Source organism: Phocoena phocoena, chromosome 4 (genome assembly GCF_963924675.1).
Source record: "Phocoena phocoena chromosome 4, mPhoPho1.1, whole genome shotgun sequence".
Lineage (NCBI taxonomy): Eukaryota > Metazoa > Chordata > Mammalia > Artiodactyla > Phocoenidae > Phocoena > Phocoena phocoena.
In genome coordinates, this window is record NC_089222.1 from 80,744,861 (window position 1) to 80,766,989 (window position 22,129).

The following is a 22,129-nucleotide window of genomic DNA, read 5'->3' on the forward strand; positions in this document are numbered from 1 at the left end:
TCTCTTGTTGCGGAGCACAGGCTCTAGGTGCGTGGGCTTCAGTAGCTGTGGCACACGGGCTCAGTAGTTGTGGTGCACGGGCTTAGTTACTCTGCAGCATGTGGGATCTTCCTGGACCAGGGCTTGAACCCGTGTCCCCTGCATTGTCAGGCGGATTCTTAACCACTGTGCCACCAGGGACAGACTATATGGGTTTTTTTTTTTTTTTTTTTTTTTTTTGCGGTACACGGGCCTCTCACTGTTGTGGCCTCTCCCGTTGCGGAGCACAGGCTGCGGACGCGCAGGCTCAGCGGCCATGGCTCACGGGCCCAGCCGCTCCGCGGCATGTGGGATCTTCCCAGACCGGGGCACGAACCCGCGTCCCCTGCATCGGCAGGCGGACTCTCAACCACTGCGCCACCAGGGAAGCCCCTATATGGGTTTTAATCTAAAATTTTTTCTTCATTTTCAACTATGTTAGGGAGAACAGCCTGAGATTAAACTACTATCCAAATGTCTTTTTCAAAAAGGGAAAAGGAAGCACTCCAACATGGATGTGCACTAAAACAAACATCTCCTATAAAAGTAAGTGCTAAAGTTGAATGCTCTAAACTCCCAACTTAACACCATTTCACACATGAAGACTCCTTGAGATCCCTGCAAGCATGGACTACCGCCAACTCAAGGAGGAAAAATATTAAGGGCATGTGAAGAATGAGGAAGAGATGCTGTTTTATGCACAGTTCCTCTAAAAAGTAAGGACCATCTCCTAAATTTATTAAGAGGTTTTTATGTCTTCTTTTTGAAAGAGGACATAAAGAAGGGTGTGAAGGTACAGAAAGGGAACTTGAAATCCAATTGCAAAAATTGCTCATGCAATTGGCCCCCTTCTACGTGGCTTTATAGAAATCTCCTGAGTACCAAAGAGTTTAGGCTTTTACAAAAGAGAGCTCCTACATCATGGCATGGCACACTACTGCTTCCTTAGACCTTTTAGGAAATAATCCCCAAGTATTTTTCACAAACCCTAAAGGGCTTTCTACATTAAAATATAGCGACAGAAATCAAGTGTAGAATAACTGCAGAACTGCGGTGATGAGTTGCACTAGTTCCAAAGGATTGACTTTCTACTCCAAACAATGAGACAAAGGGCATCATCCCATGGGCACAGTCAGTTCCAAAGTGAGGGACATACACATGTGGATGATCTGAGGCACAAGCTGTGATTGGTCCTAAGAAAATGAAAGGCAGAATTGGGTTCAAAACCCACATCTCATGATTTCTGGTCCTTATTCAGCCAAAGTGTTGAGCTGCTTCATATCTATATTAAACATATTTCGGATCTTTCTCGAAAGTTGCTCTTGGTGCAGCATGATAAGGAAAACCAGATATTTGGCTTGTTAATAGTATCCAAGGTATAGGTGTCACACTCACAGTGAGCTTCTCACCACAGGATGTCTGAGATCTGCTGCCATAGAGAGGACTATGGCTCAATGATGACTACTAGAGTTCAGTTTTCAGAATTTTGGGAATAATCTGATCATAGCCTTTCCTTCTTGTTACATTATAGGACAGGAATTTAGAGTATTCAGTCAACAGGTTCTCCCAGTAACAGGTGATGTCATCCATCTGCAAGTGGTTCAGAATAAACTGGCTTCCCCTAGAGACAAGATTAACAAGAATAAAGCACACCATTGAATAATACTAGTAGCTTACACTTGAGCGTTTTTACCTGTGCCAAGCACTGTTCAGAGTACTTTGTATAAATTAACTCTGATCTTCAGAACCAACTCTATAGCCATCATATCCACACACACGCATTTGGAAATAGACATGATTTTTTTTTTCTTAAAAACAAATATGTAAACAGCCAATCCTCAGAAACAGTACTTGAATGACTTCAAAGATTTCAGTCTAACTCTACAAAGTATGGGCTTGGGACATATGTGAATGTGTGTTTTCCCCCAAGACAGCTTTGATTCTGATCATCTCTGTATAATGAGGCTGAAATTCAGGTATCACCATGGTAACAGCATTCTTATGACATTAGCTCAGGCAAAATGGGGATGATAAAGTGGAAAAAGAAAAATGAACAGAACTTACCTTTCAGCAATTTCTTGAGCTACATCATCATTTGCTTTTACAAACTGCAACAGCTCCCTAAAATGGAAAGAATTATTAGGCTCTGAAATACAGACCAAGCTCATTAGTACTAAGTCAGAGAGATCATAGAGTGAGGTCCATAGTTAATCTCTAGATATGTGGATGGTGAATTATTTCTTTTTTAAAGCAAAGATATCAGGTCCTCACAGGAACAAAATAACAACAACAACAGCAGCAACAAATATCTCACACACAGGCGGAAGACAATGTTGTAGTTCCGGAACATATTTGGAAAAATAGAGAAATGTTCAATGATACACGTCAAAAATCAATAGTAAAGAAAAAAATTTCCCTCGTTTCTTGCTCTGGCCCCCAGAAGAGGGCGCTGAGCTTACATTTCTGGCCCTTCTCCATTCCTCATCCGAGCCCCTCCCTCCATGAGAGGAAACTTGCCGCAGTTTCACTGAGGTCAATTTTCATGCTGTATCTGAAAGTCCTTTTGACAATATAACACAACTGAATACCCACATCTCTAGTCTTTGAGAGATTAGAGCTTTTTCACTGCATACTGTCTGAATGTTACATTTTAAATCAGCATTAGAGAACTTTTAAAAATTAAATCCCACTCAGCCTAGTTGGATAATAATGCAATACTATTTTGAGAACCAAATATGAAAAATAAAAAGTTTTCAATGGAAAAAGTCATCAGGAGTAAATGTCTTAAATGGCTGGGGACTTAGAGGCAGATTGCGGGAGTCATCGGAAACTCTGCTTGGGGGAGAGCTGCTTACTGAACATTGGAGAGATCTGTTTTGACTGGGATATAGTGAACCCACGGCTTCAGCTGTGGATAGAAGAATTCCAGCCACTCGTCACCAACATGGAAAACAAGTGAACCACACAGAAAGAGGTGTTTTAACCGGAAACTTGCAGCTACACCCCGAAAATTAAACAGATACCTGGAAAAGAAAGAGCAAAATATACTTGAAACTATATGCCTACTTCCACAGATATGACCTTTTTTCTTACTCCCTCTTACCCTTCTTTCCTTTTATTACCCCCTCTCCTTTCCTTTTCCATTTTCAGTCTTCAAGGACACATCAGCATGTCCCTGTGAAGTTTCTATAAACTCCTTGTTGTTCCAGGGGTTAGAGGTTGTTCCTGGGAATATCAGGGTGAGGGGAAAAAAGGGATACTTTCTCCAGGGAGAGACTGATAGGGCCAGCAGCTGGGTGCTGGGTACAGCGGATACAAGGCTCAGATGGAAACAACACCTCACTCTTTGCTACAAGTTTTTCTAGGCCTAAAGTCTTGAACTCATCATGGCCTCCCAAAGCCTTGTTTTTCCCATAGGGTACCCTATCTGATCAAAGGCGTGCCCCGTTCCCTATTCCCTCTTATGAAATCTGGAGAAGACAACCAGGCATACCTAATCAATCTTCAAAGAAATGCCCCCTGGAAAAAAGCTAACTTAGAAGGAAAAGAACATTTTCTTTTCAGCATCTCCTATGCATGTACCCCTGTCTCCAACCAGAGCTGCTTCTACCCTATAGTTCTCACTGTGCAGGATAATCAGCATTCATCTCTCTGAATCCCCCCCTGCCCTCCTCCTGACCTGGTTTTACATGTGCATATAATCCTTAGTCCTGGCATTTAAGTATAATAGTTACATATGCTTTATTCATGTTGGACCGTAAACTGTTTTTAATAACCTAATAAATACTTGATCTAACTTCAGCTCTTGGCTGGGCGGGGTGTGGAGAGAAGGAATCCCATCCCTTTGATTACAAGCACGCAAGCTCTTTGGAAGCAGGGACCACACTTCATGTCTCCACGGTTCCCACAGAACCTAGTTCAGAGCCTTGTGCACAGCAGACTCTGAGAAAATGATAGCTAAGTGAATTCATGTGACTTTCACAAACCCCGCCTGGACCCTAGTATTAAAACTCTCACCCAAAGTGAAGCTATTCCAAAAGCAATAGGGAAACTAGGAGAGTCAGGAGTTCTGTAAGTCTTACTTGTATTTGCAGTGATCCACAAGATGGACATCCTTAGCAGCTGGCTTTCCCAAGGTATCCTTTCAGTGAAAAGGAAGTTATTAATACTAGGAGTAGGAGCATTTATTGAAGACCACTGTGCAGTAAGCATTGCTAAACATTTCATCAACATGACCTCATTTAAGTCTTATAATAAACAGACTCAGGAGGCATGATTATCCCACTTGATAGATGAAGCAGCCAAGGCTTTGAGAAGTTGGGAGACTTGCTCAGGGTCGCATGGCCCGAAGTAGAAGAGCTCGGGTTTCAACCTGGTTCTGTCTGATTTTACAGTTTAAGCTCCCTTGGAACCATGTGAATCCCCTGAACTCAGAGGTCATGGCCTGCAGCACATTTCACTCTGTGTAAATCATACTGCACAGGAGGTTACAAATGGTGGCTGGTGGGCTTAGAGGTGTAGCCCACACACAAATTTTGTTGAGCTCACAAAGTATTTAAAAATAAATATTCTAACCACTGCCAACATTTAGAGGTGGTAGGGTGTTTCTTACAAAAACCCAGATTTCCAACTTTTCTTGGGGAAAAAAAAGGGAAGATTTGGCAAAGAGAGCTCCTATTCCCCTGGGCAGCAATGACCAGATCTTCAGCACTCTCTCCTTCTCACTAGTGCAGCCCCTGGGGGTATCGGAGTTTGAGACCCCCATCTGTATTCCAGTCACATTAGCAGAGGGTAAACTCGATGAGGGGAACAAGTCTTGTTTGCTTTTGCAGCCTCCCATAGTAGATGCTGGGCTGAATGGATACCTTTTTCATATTGTTATTTTTTAACAAAGTTTCTTATACTGCATTTGCTCCTGTTTGAATTAAGCAGTCACATAATAAATACATGCAGCTTTACTTAGTATTTCTTAGTTTTTACTTAGTTTTTCTGACAAGAAGTTTAAACATTTTTCTCATATCATCCTCATATGGTATATGGAAATTTCAGATGAGGACATTTAGGGCTTAAGGTTCTTTGAATAAGGCAAGAAAGAGTTAAGAGGATAGAGATGGACTTCAAACCAAAGAAGCCAGTCATTGCTTTCACCTTAGAATGAAAGGTGAAAGGGAGTTTTAAACAAATGAAGATGCTTATATGTCATTTCCAAAGACTCTGATTCATTCTATTCATTTTTAAGTTCTCTAGTTGGATTGTATAGTCAGGGTTGAGAACCACTGGTTTAAAACAGGGGTTGACAAACATACAGACCACAGGCCAGATCCAGCCCACTGCTTATTTTTGTACACAACACATAAACTAAGATTCTTTTTACCTTGCAAATGGCTGGAAAAAAATCCAAAAGAGAATATTTTATGACACAGGAAAATTACATGAAATTCAAATTTCAGTGCCATAAATAAAGTTTCATTGGAACACAGCCATGCTCATTCGTTTACATATTGTCTACGGCTGATTTCACACTGCAATGGCAGAGCTGAGTAACTACAACCCAGACTCTAGAATCTGCAAAGCCTAAAACATTTACCATCTGGTCCTTTACACAAAAAGTTTGTGACCTACGTTTAAACCTTCAAAATTGTATAAAATACAAGTCATAATATGGGCCAGAAAAGCAATGTGAGTTTGAAAAAGAATAATTTACATATATGCTAATTTTAGTCCATGGAACTTCCTCTATATTCATCCCAACACTGAGAGGAAACCTAATCTCAAATTCTACCCAGGTGGCAACGTTCTTTGAGTGAGAATGTTCACTGCTGTAGTTCTAGTCAGATGATTGGTGATTACTTTCATAGATTTCCAGGCCTGGTTTTTGGTGTATTCTGCATCAACAAGTTTTGGACTTTTCCGAGATAGAAGAATGAGAGGATCTCGTTCTGGACTTGTCCTATAAAAGAAACACATGACATAAAACTATGTGTCCTACACCATGATACTGTTCTCAATCTCTGAAAGGGAAGCAGTAATCGGACCCAATGAAAAAGACTGTACACACTGATGGACAATTCATTGGTTACTTTAATAGAAGAGGAGGGGGACACTAGATCCTACAGCAACTAGGAGGTCCTGGGCTGTTCTCCACTTTACCCTTCAGGGAAGGGGAGTATTTGGCCCTTCTTTGCTTGCATTCTAGTCTTTAGGATTATGTTGTTCTGGGCACTATAGCCATATCCCAGGGAATTATTTCCCTTTTAGAAGATTCATGTAACCTCTAATCACTGGTACTCATAGCTGTGTGACTAGGTAATCACCACTCACCAAAATAGCTACGTGACTTTTGTGGGGTGTGCTTTGTAAAATCCAGTATAATATTTAAATTAAAAAGAAAACTGAAAGGCTCAAACACCTGAAAACTGCATGTAGAAAAAGTCCTAGTTATGGTCCTAGTAGCAGACGGTCTTGACATTTGAGGGGTCATGGACCCCCTGAGAATCTGATGAGAACTGTGGACCCCCTCTCTAGAAAAATGCACATATCCCCATATAATTTCAAGGAATCCCTAAAACTCCTGAAGTCCACACATGGATTCCAAGTTAAGAATCTGATCTGAAGATCTGAGAACCAGAGAGGTTGATAAGGAAGTGTAAGCAGTTGCTGTTGGGCTGAAGTCCACTGCGAGTGAAGAGAGGCTGTGACCTCGGACAAGGATGCTCTGAGAAAACTACAAAACTCTCTCCCTAAACATTCTCTTTTGTATTCATCTGTCTAACAGGTACTCATTCTGCATCTATGTGGTGGGTACTGTTCTTAGCACCAGGGATATGGAGCTGAACAACATGGACAGGGTCCTTCCCCAACCTTTTCTCTTTCCCTCTTCCTCCCTTCCTTCCCTGCTTCCCTCTCCATTTTCACCAGTCTCAGTCTGCGCTTCCACCACTATTTGGCAGCCACATGGTCTGATGAAAAAGGCAGTCAGAAGAGCTGGTGATGGTTCCCACTCTGCCATTAAGTGGCAGAGGGCCTGTGGGCACGATCATAAGCTACTCCTAGGAAACTGTAATCTCTCAGGCAAGAGGACAACTCATTGTTCTGTTCAGCATTATATATAGTCAAAGCCCATCACACTCCTGGCACTTTGTAAATATCTGTTGAATGACTGGACAGATGAACTTTACTTCTTGGAATTTCAGTTCAACTTAGAGTGATTTGGGCAAATAATTTGAGTTCTTCTCTAGTCTAAAATTCTGTGATTCTGTGTTTATTTCTTAGTTATCTTAGCTTTCTCTTTAAACTAGGGTTCCTCACACCCTCAAAATTACTTATATTTTGCACATTAACTGGAAAAATACTTTTGTAAAATGTCAGAAAGTATAATCACCTTGATCCTCGGAAATATGCTGTGGAATTTTTCTTTTTCCATGGCCACTGTGCTGCTGACCTAAAAATAGATTTCATTAGTTTCTATGTTTCTTCCTTAACTATATAAGGATGACTTTGAACCATTTCTGAAGATTAGTTGAGATCTTTACATTCTGAAATCAGTCTGATCCAGGCTACTCCAAAGAAAAAGCTCTAAATAACATTATGTTCCCTTTTGTTATTACTTCATTCCTATGGAGATGCTGGCAAGCAATATCTACAAATCTACGGCCTGGTAAATAAGTTAACAACATTGAAAGAAAAGTTTCCAAAACTAAGTGACATGTTTAGGGCTATTTAATTCAGTACAATGAGGATTTCTTCCCCACTTTAATTAGAGTCTATTGATAAAATTAACAGGCAAAGACAACTGCAGAAAATATCAGAAACTGAATTAAGGGCAAGGAAACAAATCACTTCCTGACTTCATGTTTTAGATGCATAGGAGTTACCATCAGATTTAGTCTGATTTTCCAAAGCACCTGGTATCCCCAGAACTGTACTTAGTGCTCCATAAAGACGAAGTCCCTGAAACTCAGGTCTCAGTACCCACTACCACAGCCAGCCTTCCTTGCTGAAACTGCTAGTCCACAGATGCATCATTCTTAACTTACTTTGTAGGAACCCTTCACAGAAGTTTGTGTAGAGTCTTCCTCTGAAAAAGGAGGGGGTTGGACTGAACTGGAGTTAATGAGGGATTGGTGAGCTACTTGCTGTAATGGAGAGATTTAGAACATAAACTTTTCAGGTAGAGATACTTTTCAGATTCAGATAGTGTCCCATTTTCTCTCAGGTGAGACCACTGCTCTTATTTTCCTGGCTTATCTTCTAGTCCTTTCTTGCTGGATCATCTTTACCCGATTCTCCAGTCCAACTATTTCTCTGTCTCACATTCCCTCCCACCAAAATATAAACACTATAGCAATGGGTTTTTTTTGTTTTTTTATTTTTAATGAAAAAAATAGTGTATACTCATTATATAAAATTCTAATAGTAAAAAAAATTCATCTGGAATCTCCCCACCTACAGATAACTACTTTTAACAATTTAACGTTTCAGTGAAGAATTTCCTTCCAATCATCTCTCCACATCAGTGGTTCTCAGTTGGGGGTGATTTTGCCCCTCTACCCAAGGGGACATTTGGCCGTATATAAAGATATTTTTTGATTTTCACTACTAGGGGATTGCTACTGGCATTAGTGAGCAAAGGCCAGGGATACTGCTAAACAATCCACAAGGCACAGGACAGCCCCCTACAACAAAGAATGATGTAGCCCCAAACATCAAGAGTACCGAGATTGAAAAACCTTGCTCTATATAACAGAGATCATACCATGCATGTTGCTAGCTAACATTCTTATTAGGACATATTATAGATAATAATAAGAGCCAACACCTATATAGCACTTACCATGTTCCAGGCAGTGTTCTAAGTGCTATATAAATATAAACTCATCCTCATGACCTTACAAGGTAGGTTTCATTAACCCTACTTTATAGTTGAGGCCCTTGAGAGGTTAAGCAATTTGTCTAGAGTCACACAGCTAATAAGAGCCAGGGTTTGAACCCAGAGTCCCTGTTTTTAAGTCCTATGCTACCTTTACTTTCCATTCATGCACAGTATTCCATTTTATAACCATGTCGTAATTCACTTCATTCCTTACTGGTGGGCTTTCAGGTAGTTTTAAACTTTTTTCTTTAAGAAACAACACTGAAGTGAATATCCTTGTACACACATCTTTGCATGCTTGTCTAATTATCTTCTTAGGATAAATTCTTGAAGTAAAATTGCTGGGTCAAAGGATATAAACATTTTACATTTTCATGTATACTGCCAAACTACCCAACACAAAATGCATCAATTTATACTGAAATTTTGAGTATAAACTTCCTTGGTCCCTGGGGAAAGCCGCAGACACAGACTTGAACCAAGTATCATCTCTGTTTTCTCTCTCCCTCATTCTTCCTACCCACCTACCCACCCCTCAAATGACCCATGTTAGGACATTTGTCTCCCGGCAAGCACTAACAGTGGCCACCACAGCTTGGTGCTGCCCCAGCCCTCTTTTATAACCCCACCTCTCCGCTGACCATAGAGTGAATTCTTTAAATACACAGGGACACTGAATTCTTCCACAGAGTGAAAAGTAAGTCAATGGGGACAAACTCCCAAAAGTTTATAAAAATAGGAAAATGCCAGGCAGACATCAGTGTAGATAAGCAAGTAGATTACTAAAGTTTAAAGGTGAGAAATGAAATCATGGGGCTAGAGATTCTGAACGGAGGGCTCTGAAAAATAAAATTGCAATTCTATAATCATGAATAGATTCAACTGAAGAATAAAAGGGGAAGGTATCAAAAGAAAAACAAATTCACTTAAGATTAGATTTTAAAACATATGCTATCTCCCTAAAAATTGCTTATTAGTTTACAAGGGCGGTAACTACACAGTAGAGGAACCTGATATAACACCTTGACCAGGTGATCAAAATTAACATCTCTAACGAGAGGTGGATACACACAAAATCATTTATGTAAGTATCTGAGCCAGCAGTGCATAAACTGAATCTAATCATGAAGAAATAGACAAAACCAACCTGAAGAGCATTCTATTAAAAATGTTCAGTGTCATTGTATCAAAAATGTTCAGTGGCCTGTATTCTTCAAAATGTCAGAGTCACGAAAGAGAAAGACAGACTGAAGAGCTACTGCAGATTAAAGATTAAAGAGACATGAGGACTAAATACAACACATGATGCTGGATTGGCTCCTGTACTGGAGAGGGAATATGCCTTATGGGACATTATTGGGACAACTAAGTATTAAATTAATATTGTTTCCTCTAATTGACAATTGCAATGTGGTTATAAAAGAGAACACTCTTGCTCTTAGGAAATATGCACGAAAGTATTAAGGGGTACAGGGTCATAAGGTATGCAACATATTCTCAAATAGTCCAGAAAACAAGAAATTATGCATATATTACACATGCAGCCTACATGTCCATCAAAGGACACAATAAATTAAATTATTATCCGATGGAATACCATGCAACTGTTTAAAATAATGAGGTCATTTCATATGTACTGACATGGAAAGATTTCTAAGACACCAATAATCGGGGAAAAAGTTGCCTAAGTTGGACACACTTATAAATTTTTATGAGCATGTAAAGGTTTCATATTCAGAAAAAAATTGTTTTTAAAATGATTTTAAAAACAAAATAGATGTACAGCAGGTGGGAAAAGAGCTACAAAAAGAAGAGTGTGAAAAGGGTATTTGCAAGAACCTGAAAAAACAAAAAAAGGATTAGAAAACTAAAGTCAGGAATAACTTGGAGAAAAAAAGGTTTAAGACATTTTTATTTTTCCCTTTCTCAAAATTATGTTCAAAATGAAATGCTAAGTAAGAAATGATGGTCTCAATGTCTGGAGAACATAGGAAATATTAAGTAGTCAAGTGGAGAGAATAATGCACTTGGAAACCTAGACTTCAGGCCTAAATTGGTTCCTTGACCAAGTCACTTAACCTCTCTGAGCCTGAATTCCCTCATCCCTGAAATAAACAGTTGGACAAGAACAATTTCTAGGTCCAGTTCTATGAAGTATGAGACCAAGTTATCTTAAAAAATAACTTCCTAATTATACCTACTGAATAATAAACTTGTTTCTTTACCCAGTGGCTCTAGCTGCCACTGAGGACTGCGGCCTTATATGCTTCTCCAGAGAAGGGACTTTCTCTTCATCTCATTTAAATCTCCAGCCACACTTAGTACGGGTGATAGACATCTGTGGAAATGAAGTTGAATTAAACTACTGCTTTCCCTACATCTGAGAGAATACCTAGAAAGGTGTGTTTTTAGAAGTTTTCTCATTAGGTACCAATGTTGTTGGAATGATTCATGTAAAATGTAGCTAGGTAAGAAGTACCTACAGCTTGATGACCTGGACAATCTAAATTCTGAAATAATGGCGGGATACAGTCAACAGGCCAAGGCAGGTTTCAATCGTGAATTAGAGAGTATTTGGAATAAGCTTGTACTTGAGATATCTATGGGCCATTTATACCCACACCATCCCTGCCTGAAGGACTTAGCTCTTAATTACAAAGTACATTTATGTGCTTCCAAGTAATTTTCTATCCTTCCCCACAGTATGGTCATTCATTTTTTCCTACTTATGAAAGTAACTCACTCTTATTTAGAGAAACTTAACAGTACAGAAAACTTTCAAGAAGAAGAGGCTTCTAGAATCCCTCCCACAGAAGCATTGCTGACACTTTAGGGTAGGTTCTTTTGCTCTTTTTCTATGGATATGTAAATATTTTTATACACATACAAAATTGCTTATGCTATAGTTTTTTGTCTTTCATTTTTAGCTTAAAAGTTAGTCCTTAAAAAAAAAGTTAGTCCTTTTAAACAAAATTAATTGTTTATACTTTACTGTTTACTTCAAGACGACCCACAAAGAGGGATAAATAAAACCCCTCTAAAGGACTTACCTTACCAGGTCTTCTCTGAAGAGGTCCCACCGTCCAAGACCGGTAGGATATATTGGCCAAACAGCGGGTCCTCCTTCCCAAAATGTCCAAGCAGGATACATGATATCATGGTACTCTGACGTCTTCAACAGAAACAGAGAGGTTATTCTAAGTCAGTCTCAGAGCGGAAGAAGAAGCAGCAAACTGCATTCATGCCACGGGATCTGGAAAAGGCCTTGCCCCAGTGTTATATTGTCAAAGATATATTTTCCCTAGTCTTCAAAGTCTAGACTCTAGATGCTAAAAGGCAAAAATGACCATGGGTTAAAATTTGTGGGCTGACTGAATCCCAGAATACAAAATCACACTAAAGGTCAACTTTTCCAGTTCCCCAAAGTTCTGTTTTTCTAGAGGACATACACTGTTGGAGTTTTTAGTTTAGGGAAATAATATACCCAATTCTGAATGATCACATAGCTGTCTCATCTTTTAACTGATATTACACTTGGAGTGTATACTATCGTACCAGTTCTTAGTTATTTCCTAGATAGGTCTTTTAGGAGCAAGAATTAGGAAACATAGTGCAATGGTTGAGAGTGTGGGCTCTTGAGAAAGATCATCTGACTCCACCTCTTTCCAACTCTAGGCAAGTTACTTAATCTTTCTATGCTTCAGTCTCCTTATCTTTATAACTGGATAAATAATAATATCAATAATATTATCTATCTAATAGGCTTGTTTTGAATATTAAATGAGTTAGTACATGTAAAAAACTTAGAACAGTGTCTGACACAAAGTAAATGCTCAGTAAGTGTTAGTATTACCTATTACTGTGGCACTGCTGAGCTCACATTGGTTGGTCAATAAATTGTGAGTTATTTTTTGGTTATTTTTCTTTTTTGATCAGGGTCAAAAGCAGTGATGGGCAGAATGCAGGGGGAGGGGTGTTATCCCACATCTTTTGAAAAAAGTTTGAAACCATTTGTTCCCTCTACACGGTTACCTCTCTTAAAATTCTGGTCACTGATAAGCCTCTAATTCTACTGTTTCTTCCATTGGAATTACATATGCAATATGCTGTTTGTCTTTCAAATATTTAAAAAATGGTACATGATTTATCAAGCACCTCAGGCATAACAGCTGCTCAAAAGAAACTGCACATTTATTATAAAGCTGACAGACTAAAATCCCTCCCTTGCAAACTAAGAGTCACTGGTTCAGAAAAAAAAAGGGAGGGGATTAAAGATGAAAGGAAAGTTAGTATACTGATGGTCATACTTATTATCCACAGAAAAAACAGATAAGTAATAAACACAAAGTCCTTACTGACTTACATGGGAGCCTCTATCTGTTCTTCTGAGAGGGCTTCATGAGAAATAACGGGACCAAGCACTTTTGAGAAATGAGGCTAAAGCATGGGAAATGCAACACAAATGTGGCCTCAGCCCACTTGCAACACAGGAAATAAACAAGTCTAGAGAGAAAGTAAACTGTGATAAAGAAAAAGTGGGGATAAAAAGTTCCTCTGCTTTGGAGACACCAAATCAGAAATGGAGTTATTTTCTCAAAGTTCAGAGGGTTTTCTTAAACCCACTCTTCTCCCATAGAATCTCCCATCCACTCTCTTCTAGCCTCCCCCCATGCCTGCCCCCAAATGCTTTCATATTTAGTCTCTAGGGAATGAAGGCCCATTCCTGCTAATACACCATTTACAAGAACCTGAGCACTAAGATATTCACTGTCCCAAGTTCTCCAAGCCCACAAGTGTGTCCTAGTACTCCTATCTCTCCATAACTAGACCCAAAGATCACCCCCTCAATATCCCTCTTGGGTATCGCAGGCATATCCCCTCATTGCATTGCTTGGGTGCAAACTGTGTGAAGTTATCTAGCACCTTCAGTCTCACTGTTAGCCAGGCTGGGACCCTGGGATACAGTGGCCGGACAGACGATACCTAATACTATGGTTGATACATACAATGTAGAAGCTCAACAAATCTTTTCTTTGAATGCAGGTTTTCCCTAACTTCAAGCCCATGAGTTTTCTTGGGCCACTCTCTCCCATGCTCTGTAGGATCTCTGAATCCCACCTCCAATGTCCTAGAGGTTCCTCAGGCCTCTCTCATTCCCTACCCTCCATCCCTAGCCCTATAAACACAAGCAACCTTACTTACATCACTTATGGGTCCTCAACCCCATCTCCTCAGTCTTATCGTTCAATGACTGCGAAGCTAACAGGGACACAGACCCACTTTTGGACCTCAGGCCTCATCCTCACCATCATCCATCAGACTCTGCCACAGTCATCTCCTGCTTATATGCTAGAGGACCACCCTCCACCCCCTCATATTGCTCTTCCTATACTTACCTTACTGAAGGAGAAGACTGGAATGGCAGGCTCCATCCATTTAGGAACCTGAGGATAGTCTCGTACATTGATCACCATCTCCATGTCAGGGAGGCGCCCAATAACTTCCAAAATAAAGTGTTCAACACCACTACACCTGTCAACCAGAAATACCACAACTTCACCAGAGCAGTGCCTGCTCTCGGACAAGGCAGGGTCCCGCTTACACTTTCAAAGTAAGACAAGCCAGTGTCCAGATAATCAGCCTCCTGCAAAGTGTCCTGAAAGGATTACTCCACTCTTCCATATGGTGCCAGTTACCTTTTCTGGCTAAGCTGCTCCAGCTTACAATACTTAATAAAATTTTCCGACTAGGTCATCCTACGTTTGAAGGGAGTGTTATTGCTACTCCCACCATTTCCTCTCCTCTTTTCATTCCCAGCATTTCTTTATGTCTCCTACACAGAACAGTTTAATTAGTAAGCAAGATACAAATTTTGATAGGAACCGGAAAAGCTGATTTTCTAATTGTGTCCCTTGGGCTTTGCATCTCACAAAGACATTATCTTTATTTCCACCATAACTAAGTCTCATAGTTTATGAGGAAGGATAGGAAACCTTTCATTACCTTCAACCTGAATACAGAACACTATTAAAATCAGTTTTGCAAGCCAGAAAGAGTGCCATGTATATAATCACAAAGACTGTAATATTGCTTTCAGAATAGACTTCCTGGGAATTCTCAGAGGATTTCTGGAAAAAAAGTGAGTATACACTGACAGCTAACTTTTCTTCCCCATCCTTTGAGGTCCTGACCAGCACTATACTGGGGGGCAACATTCCAAGGCCTAACCAAAATTTTCTGGCAGCATGAAAATGACTGATTTAAAATATTGATTTATACACAGGGTGATAACTACACAAAATATCAATAGTTCATAAACATAAGAAAAGATGGTCAACTGTACTACTATAAGGAAATGCCCCCAAAGCCAAACTTATAAAAACAGAGAAAGTGCCTAACAGAGGCTGGGGAATAGAGGGAAAGGACAGACGTTGTTTAAGGGTACAAACTTACAATAAGCAGTAAATAAGCCCTAGAGATCTAATACACAGTGTACTGAGTGTAGACAACAAAATGGTATTATAATTACCAAACTTGCTAAGAGACTAGAACTTAATCATTCCCACTACTATAAAAGAGAATAATTATGTAAGGTGATAGAGGTGCTAATTATCACTACAATAGCAATCATATGAAAATAAATGTATCAGATTAACATGTTGTACATCTTAAATTTACACAATGTTATATGTCAAGTATATTTCAATAAAAAAATTAAGTATCACCATGACAAAAGAAAAAATCTAGTGAAGCTAGATGCCAGTTTTCATCAATCAGATTGTCAAAGATCAAAGAGTCTGATAATACATAGTGAGAGTGTGAGGTCTATTCTGAGCACATGATACAAGGCTGGTGAAAGTGTAAACAGGCACAACCTCTTTGGAGGATATTTGGTTCTATTTATCAAGATTTTAAAAACACATTAATTGGCCAATTAATTTTACTTTTAGGAGTTTAGCCTGCAGATGTATTTACATGAGTGTTCAAAGGTCTAATTTCAAGGATGTTTACTGCATCATTGTTTACATTAGTCAAAAATGAAAGGGGAGGACCTCCCTGGTGGTGCAGCAGTTAAGAATCCACCTGCCAATGCAGGGGACACCGGTTCAAGCCCTGGTCCGGGAAGATCCCACATGCCCGTGGAGTAACTAAGCCCGTGCACCATGACTACTGAGCCTGCGCTCTAGAGCCCATGAGCCACAACTACTGAGCCTGCGCACCTCAACTACCAAGCCCAAGCACCACAACTACTGAAGCTCACGTGCTCTAGGGCCCGCATGTCGCAACCACTGAGCCTGTGTGCTGCAACTACTGAAGCCTGCGCACCTAGAGCCTGTGTTCTGCAACAAGAGAAGCCACTGCAGTGAGAAGCCCATGCACCGCAATGAAAAGTAGCCCCCGCTCACTCCAACTAGAGGAAGCCCGTGCACAGCAATGAAGACCCAACACAGCCAAAAATAAATTAAAGGGGAGTGGTGGGGAAAAATTTAAGTGGCCATTGATAGAGGACTCAATACAGAAATCCATACAATGGGTTTTTATGCAGCTATGAAAGAGTTCTCCATGTACTCCTATGGAAAAATTTCAAAATCTACTGTTACAAGGAAAGGAAAAGTAAGTTGCAGAACAGAAGATATAGCATGTTCTAGTTTGTTGATGAATCTAGATAATTGTATATGCAGAGATTATTTCTGGCAGGCTGTAAAAGAAACTGGTGATTGTAGTTGTCTCTTGAGAGAAGGACTCAGGGACTAGTGGTCTGGTGGAGGGGGGTGTACAGTGGTAGAGAAACCTCCTTTTCACTGTACATACTTTTGAGTTATCCAAATATTTTACCATGTGCATGTAACACTCCTTTTTTTTCTTTTCTTTTGAACACTTTACTGGAAATACGAGCAGATGCAATAAAGCAAGAAGAATATTAAAGATATATAATAGGAAGAGAAAATTTTAAACTGACTTTATTTGTAGATCCATGATCATCTATGTAGAAAATTTTAAGTAATCTCGCCAAAACCTATTACAGCTAGTAAATGAATTTAGAAATGTAGCATATTTTATATACTAACAATGGCCACATAGAAAATGAAATTAATAAAGTACTATTTACAATAACATCAAAAATATGTAATATCCTGTGATTCTTTTGACAAGAGACATTCAAGACCTACATACTAAAATCTACGGAACAATGGAGAGAGTCATTAAAGACGTAAGTAAATGGAAAGATACACCCTATTCATATATCCAAAGACCCAATATTAATTTTTTTACTGAAGTATAGTTGATTTACAATGCTGTGCCAATCTCTACTGTGCAGCAGCAAAGTGACTCAGTTACACACATATGTAAACTCTTATTTTATATTCATTTCCATTATGGTTCATCACAGGATATTGAATAGAGTTCCCTGTGCTATACAGTAGGACCTTGTTGTTTATCCATGTAACACTCCTTTGATACTGAAAAAAATTACTCGTTAAAAAGTTTCTAAAAAAATGTATTACTGCAGTACATTTACATGTAACAGCTGAAACATTTATTTTCTTTCCCATTCAGCTTTTAAAATAGCACTCTCTCACATACGGTACAATTCTATTTATATAAAACTCTAGGAAATAATCTATAATGAGAGAAAGCAGATCAGTGGATGCTTGAGGATGGGGGTGGGAGGAAGGCATGGCGGGGAACAGGGGAGAGAGAGACTGCAGAGAGGCACAAGGCAACTTTTGGTAGTGACAGATATGTTATTTTGGTTATATACATACTTATCGAATTGTACACTTTAAATATGTGCAGTTTATGTCAACCATACTTCACTAAAGCTATTATTTAAATAATACTATTATTCTCTACCTTTGAAATGATGTGACTCCCATATTTCTTTTTGTTTATTTCTGTTTTTTTGTGGGTTTTTTTTTGCCACGCCACATGGCTGGCGGGATCTCAATTCCCCGACCAGGAATTGAACCCAGGCCCTGGCAGTGAAAGCCCAGAATCCTAACCACTAGGCCACCAGGGAACTCCCTCCGGTGTTAATTAGATGGTGCTCCAGTTCCCCAGCAAAATCTCTCAGCTCATCCTTGAAAGGCTGAGTTTACATTTTCTTTTGTTCAGAACTGAATACTTTAAATGTCATAGATATTTCTCAAACTGGGTGAAGTAAAAGTATCTAGACCTAGAAAGATACTTCTTTTGGCCAGATGAGAGTCTGAGATATTACACGACTGTGTCCATTTCATTAAGGACACTGGTTCTGAATATTTCGTTTTATTTCTCTTTTGTTTAACTCTATTTTCCTTAGTTGTATATGTATTAATAGTTGGAATAGGGAACTTTCAACACATTAGGACCTTTCATTGTCAGTGAAAGGTCCTGTGCTCTCTTAATATTTCTAAGAGCTCATGATTCTGACCAAAAAGCTCTGGGGTCTGGGATAAGAGCCATGTGCCTTTCAGACACTTTGAGAGCGCTACTTAATTTGATCTGGAGACTGTTCAGCTAACTATTAAACAGTGAAAAAGCTTTCAAAGTCCAACAATGTCTATATTCATATTTTCTTTCTCATTTGTAGAAATTACAAATTCCTCTATGCTCATAATTTGTAGTTAAAGTCTCTATTATTGTTCCAAGTAATGAAACAAATGTCTATTTAAAATACCTCAGTGATTTTCCCCACTACCACCTTATTTGCCCCTGACACTTGATAACCAAAATTGTGATTACCTCAGAGTGTGGGATATTAAATGATCTTTATTTTGTTGTTATTGTTCTTGTTTTTACATATTTTACATTACAATGAAAGTATACTAATTCATAATAAAGTTGTTATTACGGACAAATAATATAAATCCTTATGACCAAATGGATGCATGTTTTTTACAATACTGCTTATTTATTTTACTTGTAATGATATAACATCATTTAGAAAAAAGATCTTAGTAAGGGAATATCCTGCCTTCTGGGTTTTGTACTTTGTAATTTTATAAAGAGTAGAGGTTTTGTTTCGTTTTTCTAAAAGACTCCTGGGAATTCCCTGGTGGTTCAGTGGTTAGGACTCTGTGCTCTCACTGCCGAGGCCCCGGGTTTGATCCCTGGTCAGCCGAGTGGCAGGACGGGGGGGGGGGGGGGGGGGGGGGGGCGGGGAAAAAAAGACTGCTAAGAGGAAGGTTTATCACTTGTTGTACATAATGCTGCCTAAGGCCAACTTCCAGGCTCAGTCTGTGACCCTCCCTGCTCCCCGCCAGCTCTCAGCCCAATGATATGTAACATCAGCTCTCACACCTGAAGTCCTGGCCAGTGGAGCCTACGTAATCTGCAGCACCCATTATTTCTCTTGCTTTTCCACCATCTTCCTTTGAATACTTGGTATCTAGAATAGTAGTTGGCCCCTGACAGTCAGTCAACGCTTCTCCTCCTCCTTCAGCCCAGCTCACTCATGCTAGGTCTCGTCAGCCTGTGTCCTGCAGCTACTATATCTGGGGAAGGAGAAAGGGCAGAGTCACAGCCAGTACAATCAGTGATGTGCCTCAGCCTTACAAAGAGAGAGGAGACAGGCTTTGATATAGGAGATAGGAGAAGAGAGGTTGGCAAGAAAAATTCCCGGGCAAGCAGAAGAGTTTGTCACTATTTTGTAGTCCTTCTGAAATGTGAGGAAGGGTTTACCTGTAAGTCCCTTTCATTGGACTCTATAAGAGTAGTATCAAGTAAGCCCTTATGCAATAAGATCAGAAGATATATGTACCTCATAGCTCTTACCTTGAGGGGAACATGCAGTCATTTTCTCGGTATAATCTGTTCTTAATGATCTGATAGTGGGTCCCTAGCTTCCGTCTGACTACCTCCGCCATCATCTTCCTGGAGATACCTCCTCGGAAAGCGGTCAGATCCTCTTCTATGACACTGGGAAAGAATGGGAATCATCAAGGAAGGCAGGCCAAGAGAATAATACCATTCCACCTACTTCCTATCTGTGGGTCTAGGCTTAGTATTAGAGAACACGTAAGCTTTGGGAAAGAATAGAGGGCAGGAATGCTTTCCTGGAAGCACCTTAGGCGATCTAAAATATCAACAACAACAAAGCCACAAAAAAGAAAAAGCAAGTCAATATCTCTTCTACCTCCCTCCATCTGGATTGCCCCTCCTTGGCCTGATGTATATTCCTCCTTCACTGCTCATGCCACACCCACGTCCTCCCAGTCACTGCAGTCCCACTGACCTCCCCTTCTTTGAATCTCACAGAAGGTATGGTTTATGCCTTACAGCCTGACACTGTTTGAGTCCCATGTTCTAGTCTGTTTGGCCCCCACCACCCTGCATACTCTAGCAGTACGTATGACTGACAGGAGTAACCAGAAATTACACTATTTTGAATCCCTTTTAAAGTTCAGTACGTAGCAAGTTTTCAGTAAGTATCACACACATCAGGTGAATTTTTTGAGGAATCACAGAATAACATAATGAGGAGTTAAAGGACCCTGTTATTTAGCTGGTGAGGAATCTGAAATCTAGAGAAGTGAAGTGTCTCGGATCTGGGACTTGGATCTGGGACTAGAACCCAAGGCTGATTTCAAAGTAATCTTTCTACCATAACACACTCCAGCCCTAATTTGCATACATTAAAGATAACCAACAAGAAACTTATGATTCGATTCATTTAAATATATGTTCGTTCCTTCAACAGTATTTATTGAGTACTTACTGAGAGACAGCACCAGGAATATAACAGTGAATATAAGACATAGGTCTTGACCTCAAGAAGCTTTCAGTCCAGGGGAGAAAGCAGACAAGTACATGTACTAATTCCCACAAGGAGTTAACAGGCACCTGGGCCTCTCCTCTCCCAGGGTATTTTTATCCCCCAGAAATATAAGAAAACCACCGCAAGGACCCTGTCTGCTCTCAAAACATGCTTGGCTCTCTGACCACTGCAACCAAGGTCTCTTGGGGATTTTAGGGAATTTCCTCTTGACAAGATCTAAATTCTTAAAGACACGTCAAAGAAAAGAACTCACCCATGGTAGCAGCTGCAGTTTTGACTTGAACATGGCTCATAAATCTCCAAAGCCCTGTTAATTTGGTCAATAAATATTTTCCATTTTGAACCTTCAAAAAGTGAAGTAACAAAGTTAACAAAATACTCCTGAGCACTCTTATTGACTAGCAGCAAGCAGGCAGAACCAACAGAAGGTCAAAACTTTTAGACACCCTCTTCTCATCCCACTGGTGGAAATGAACCTCCAGGAAGGATTCATTCTACAGTTCTCCTGCACTCAGGTCAAGTCTGCCCCTTTACTCGGGCTGCCAGGTATCCAAGAAATGGGAAAAATTCCACGCTTAATGCCTGACACTCAGAAGGTTATGGATAAACTGGTAACACGGATTCTCAACTTTTACTAATCAAACTGAGCTCCACAAAGAGGATCGATTAAAAGCCCCAGGCATTATTAACCTTCCCTTCATCTCTTCTGGCAATGGACTAAGAACACTACACACACACACACACACACACACACACACACACACGAATTATCCCCCAGTGTGTTAGGGAAGTGCGGGGTAGCCGAGCGTGGACCATACCCGCTGTGGGTAAACAGGGGCATGGCCCTCCCCTCCCCTCTATCACTCAATTCCGGAGGATGGGTTACTCTCCAGGGTCCTGGGCAGGAGAAGCACTGCCAGACACCTAAACGCACTCTCTGCTCCGAGGTGCCCCCGTGCCCCCTGCCCAGCTCTGCCCCGCAGCGCCCACAGCACGAGCGTAGCGCCGGCCGCAACGGGGAGCGAGGGGCGCGGGAGAGCGCCTCGGGACCGGACCAGACTCCGAGCCCCAGCAGTGGGCTCGGCCCTGTCCGGAGCCCACCTGACTCCTTCTGGCAGCCCGGCACCGGGTGCAGGAGTAGCAACAGCAGCCACAACCGAAGCTGGGAGCGCACCCACCGCTCCATCGCCAGCCCTCCCACTGCCGGGACCAGGCTGCAGCGCAAGCGGACGGAAGCGCAGCCCCGCACAAAGATGGCCGTGGAGCCGCACCACGTGGGCGGAGGGCCGCCCCGCCGTGAGACTGCTGCGCTCAGCTCTGCCTCCGGATCCTGGTCCCGAGCCCGGCCAGCCGCAAAGGGTCCCTGGGAAGGCGGCGCGGGGAAGCTGGGCACCCACCGCGCAGCTAACCACAGTGCGGTGCGGGCTGGCTGTAGCTGACCTGCTCGTTTGTTTAGAGCCGAGCTATCCACATATCCA

At 40.8% G+C, this 22,129-nt stretch overlaps 1 protein-coding gene across 3 annotated transcripts; it reads right to left on the minus strand.

Moving 5' to 3' along the window:
• Positions 1–778: 778 nt before the first annotated feature.
• POGLUT1 (protein O-glucosyltransferase 1) lies at positions 779–21,905 on the minus strand. Of its 3 annotated transcripts, XR_010655841.1 has the most exons (12): positions 21,753–21,905; positions 20,905–20,995; positions 19,649–19,792; positions 14,287–14,422; positions 11,941–12,062; positions 7,400–7,459; positions 5,869–5,968; positions 4,101–4,159; positions 2,874–3,041; positions 2,083–2,139; positions 1,428–1,639; positions 1,053–1,211 (listed from the first exon to the last, which is right to left on the minus strand). XR_010655841.1 is itself a non-coding variant. In XM_065876386.1 (11 exons), the coding sequence occupies exons 1-11, from the start codon at positions 21,835–21,837 to the stop codon at positions 1,483–1,485; spliced, it is 1,179 nt and encodes a 392-aa protein (XP_065732458.1). In that variant the 5' UTR covers positions 21,838–21,899; the 3' UTR covers positions 779–1,482. The 3 variants fall into 3 exon arrangements, 2 of the variants coding, with proteins under 2 accessions (XP_065732458.1, XP_065732459.1); XM_065876386.1 differs by having other exon boundaries at positions 779–1,639; positions 21,753–21,899; XM_065876387.1 differs by lacking the exon at positions 7,400–7,459 and having other exon boundaries at positions 779–1,639; positions 21,753–21,899.
• Positions 21,906–22,129: the final 224 nt, after the last annotated feature.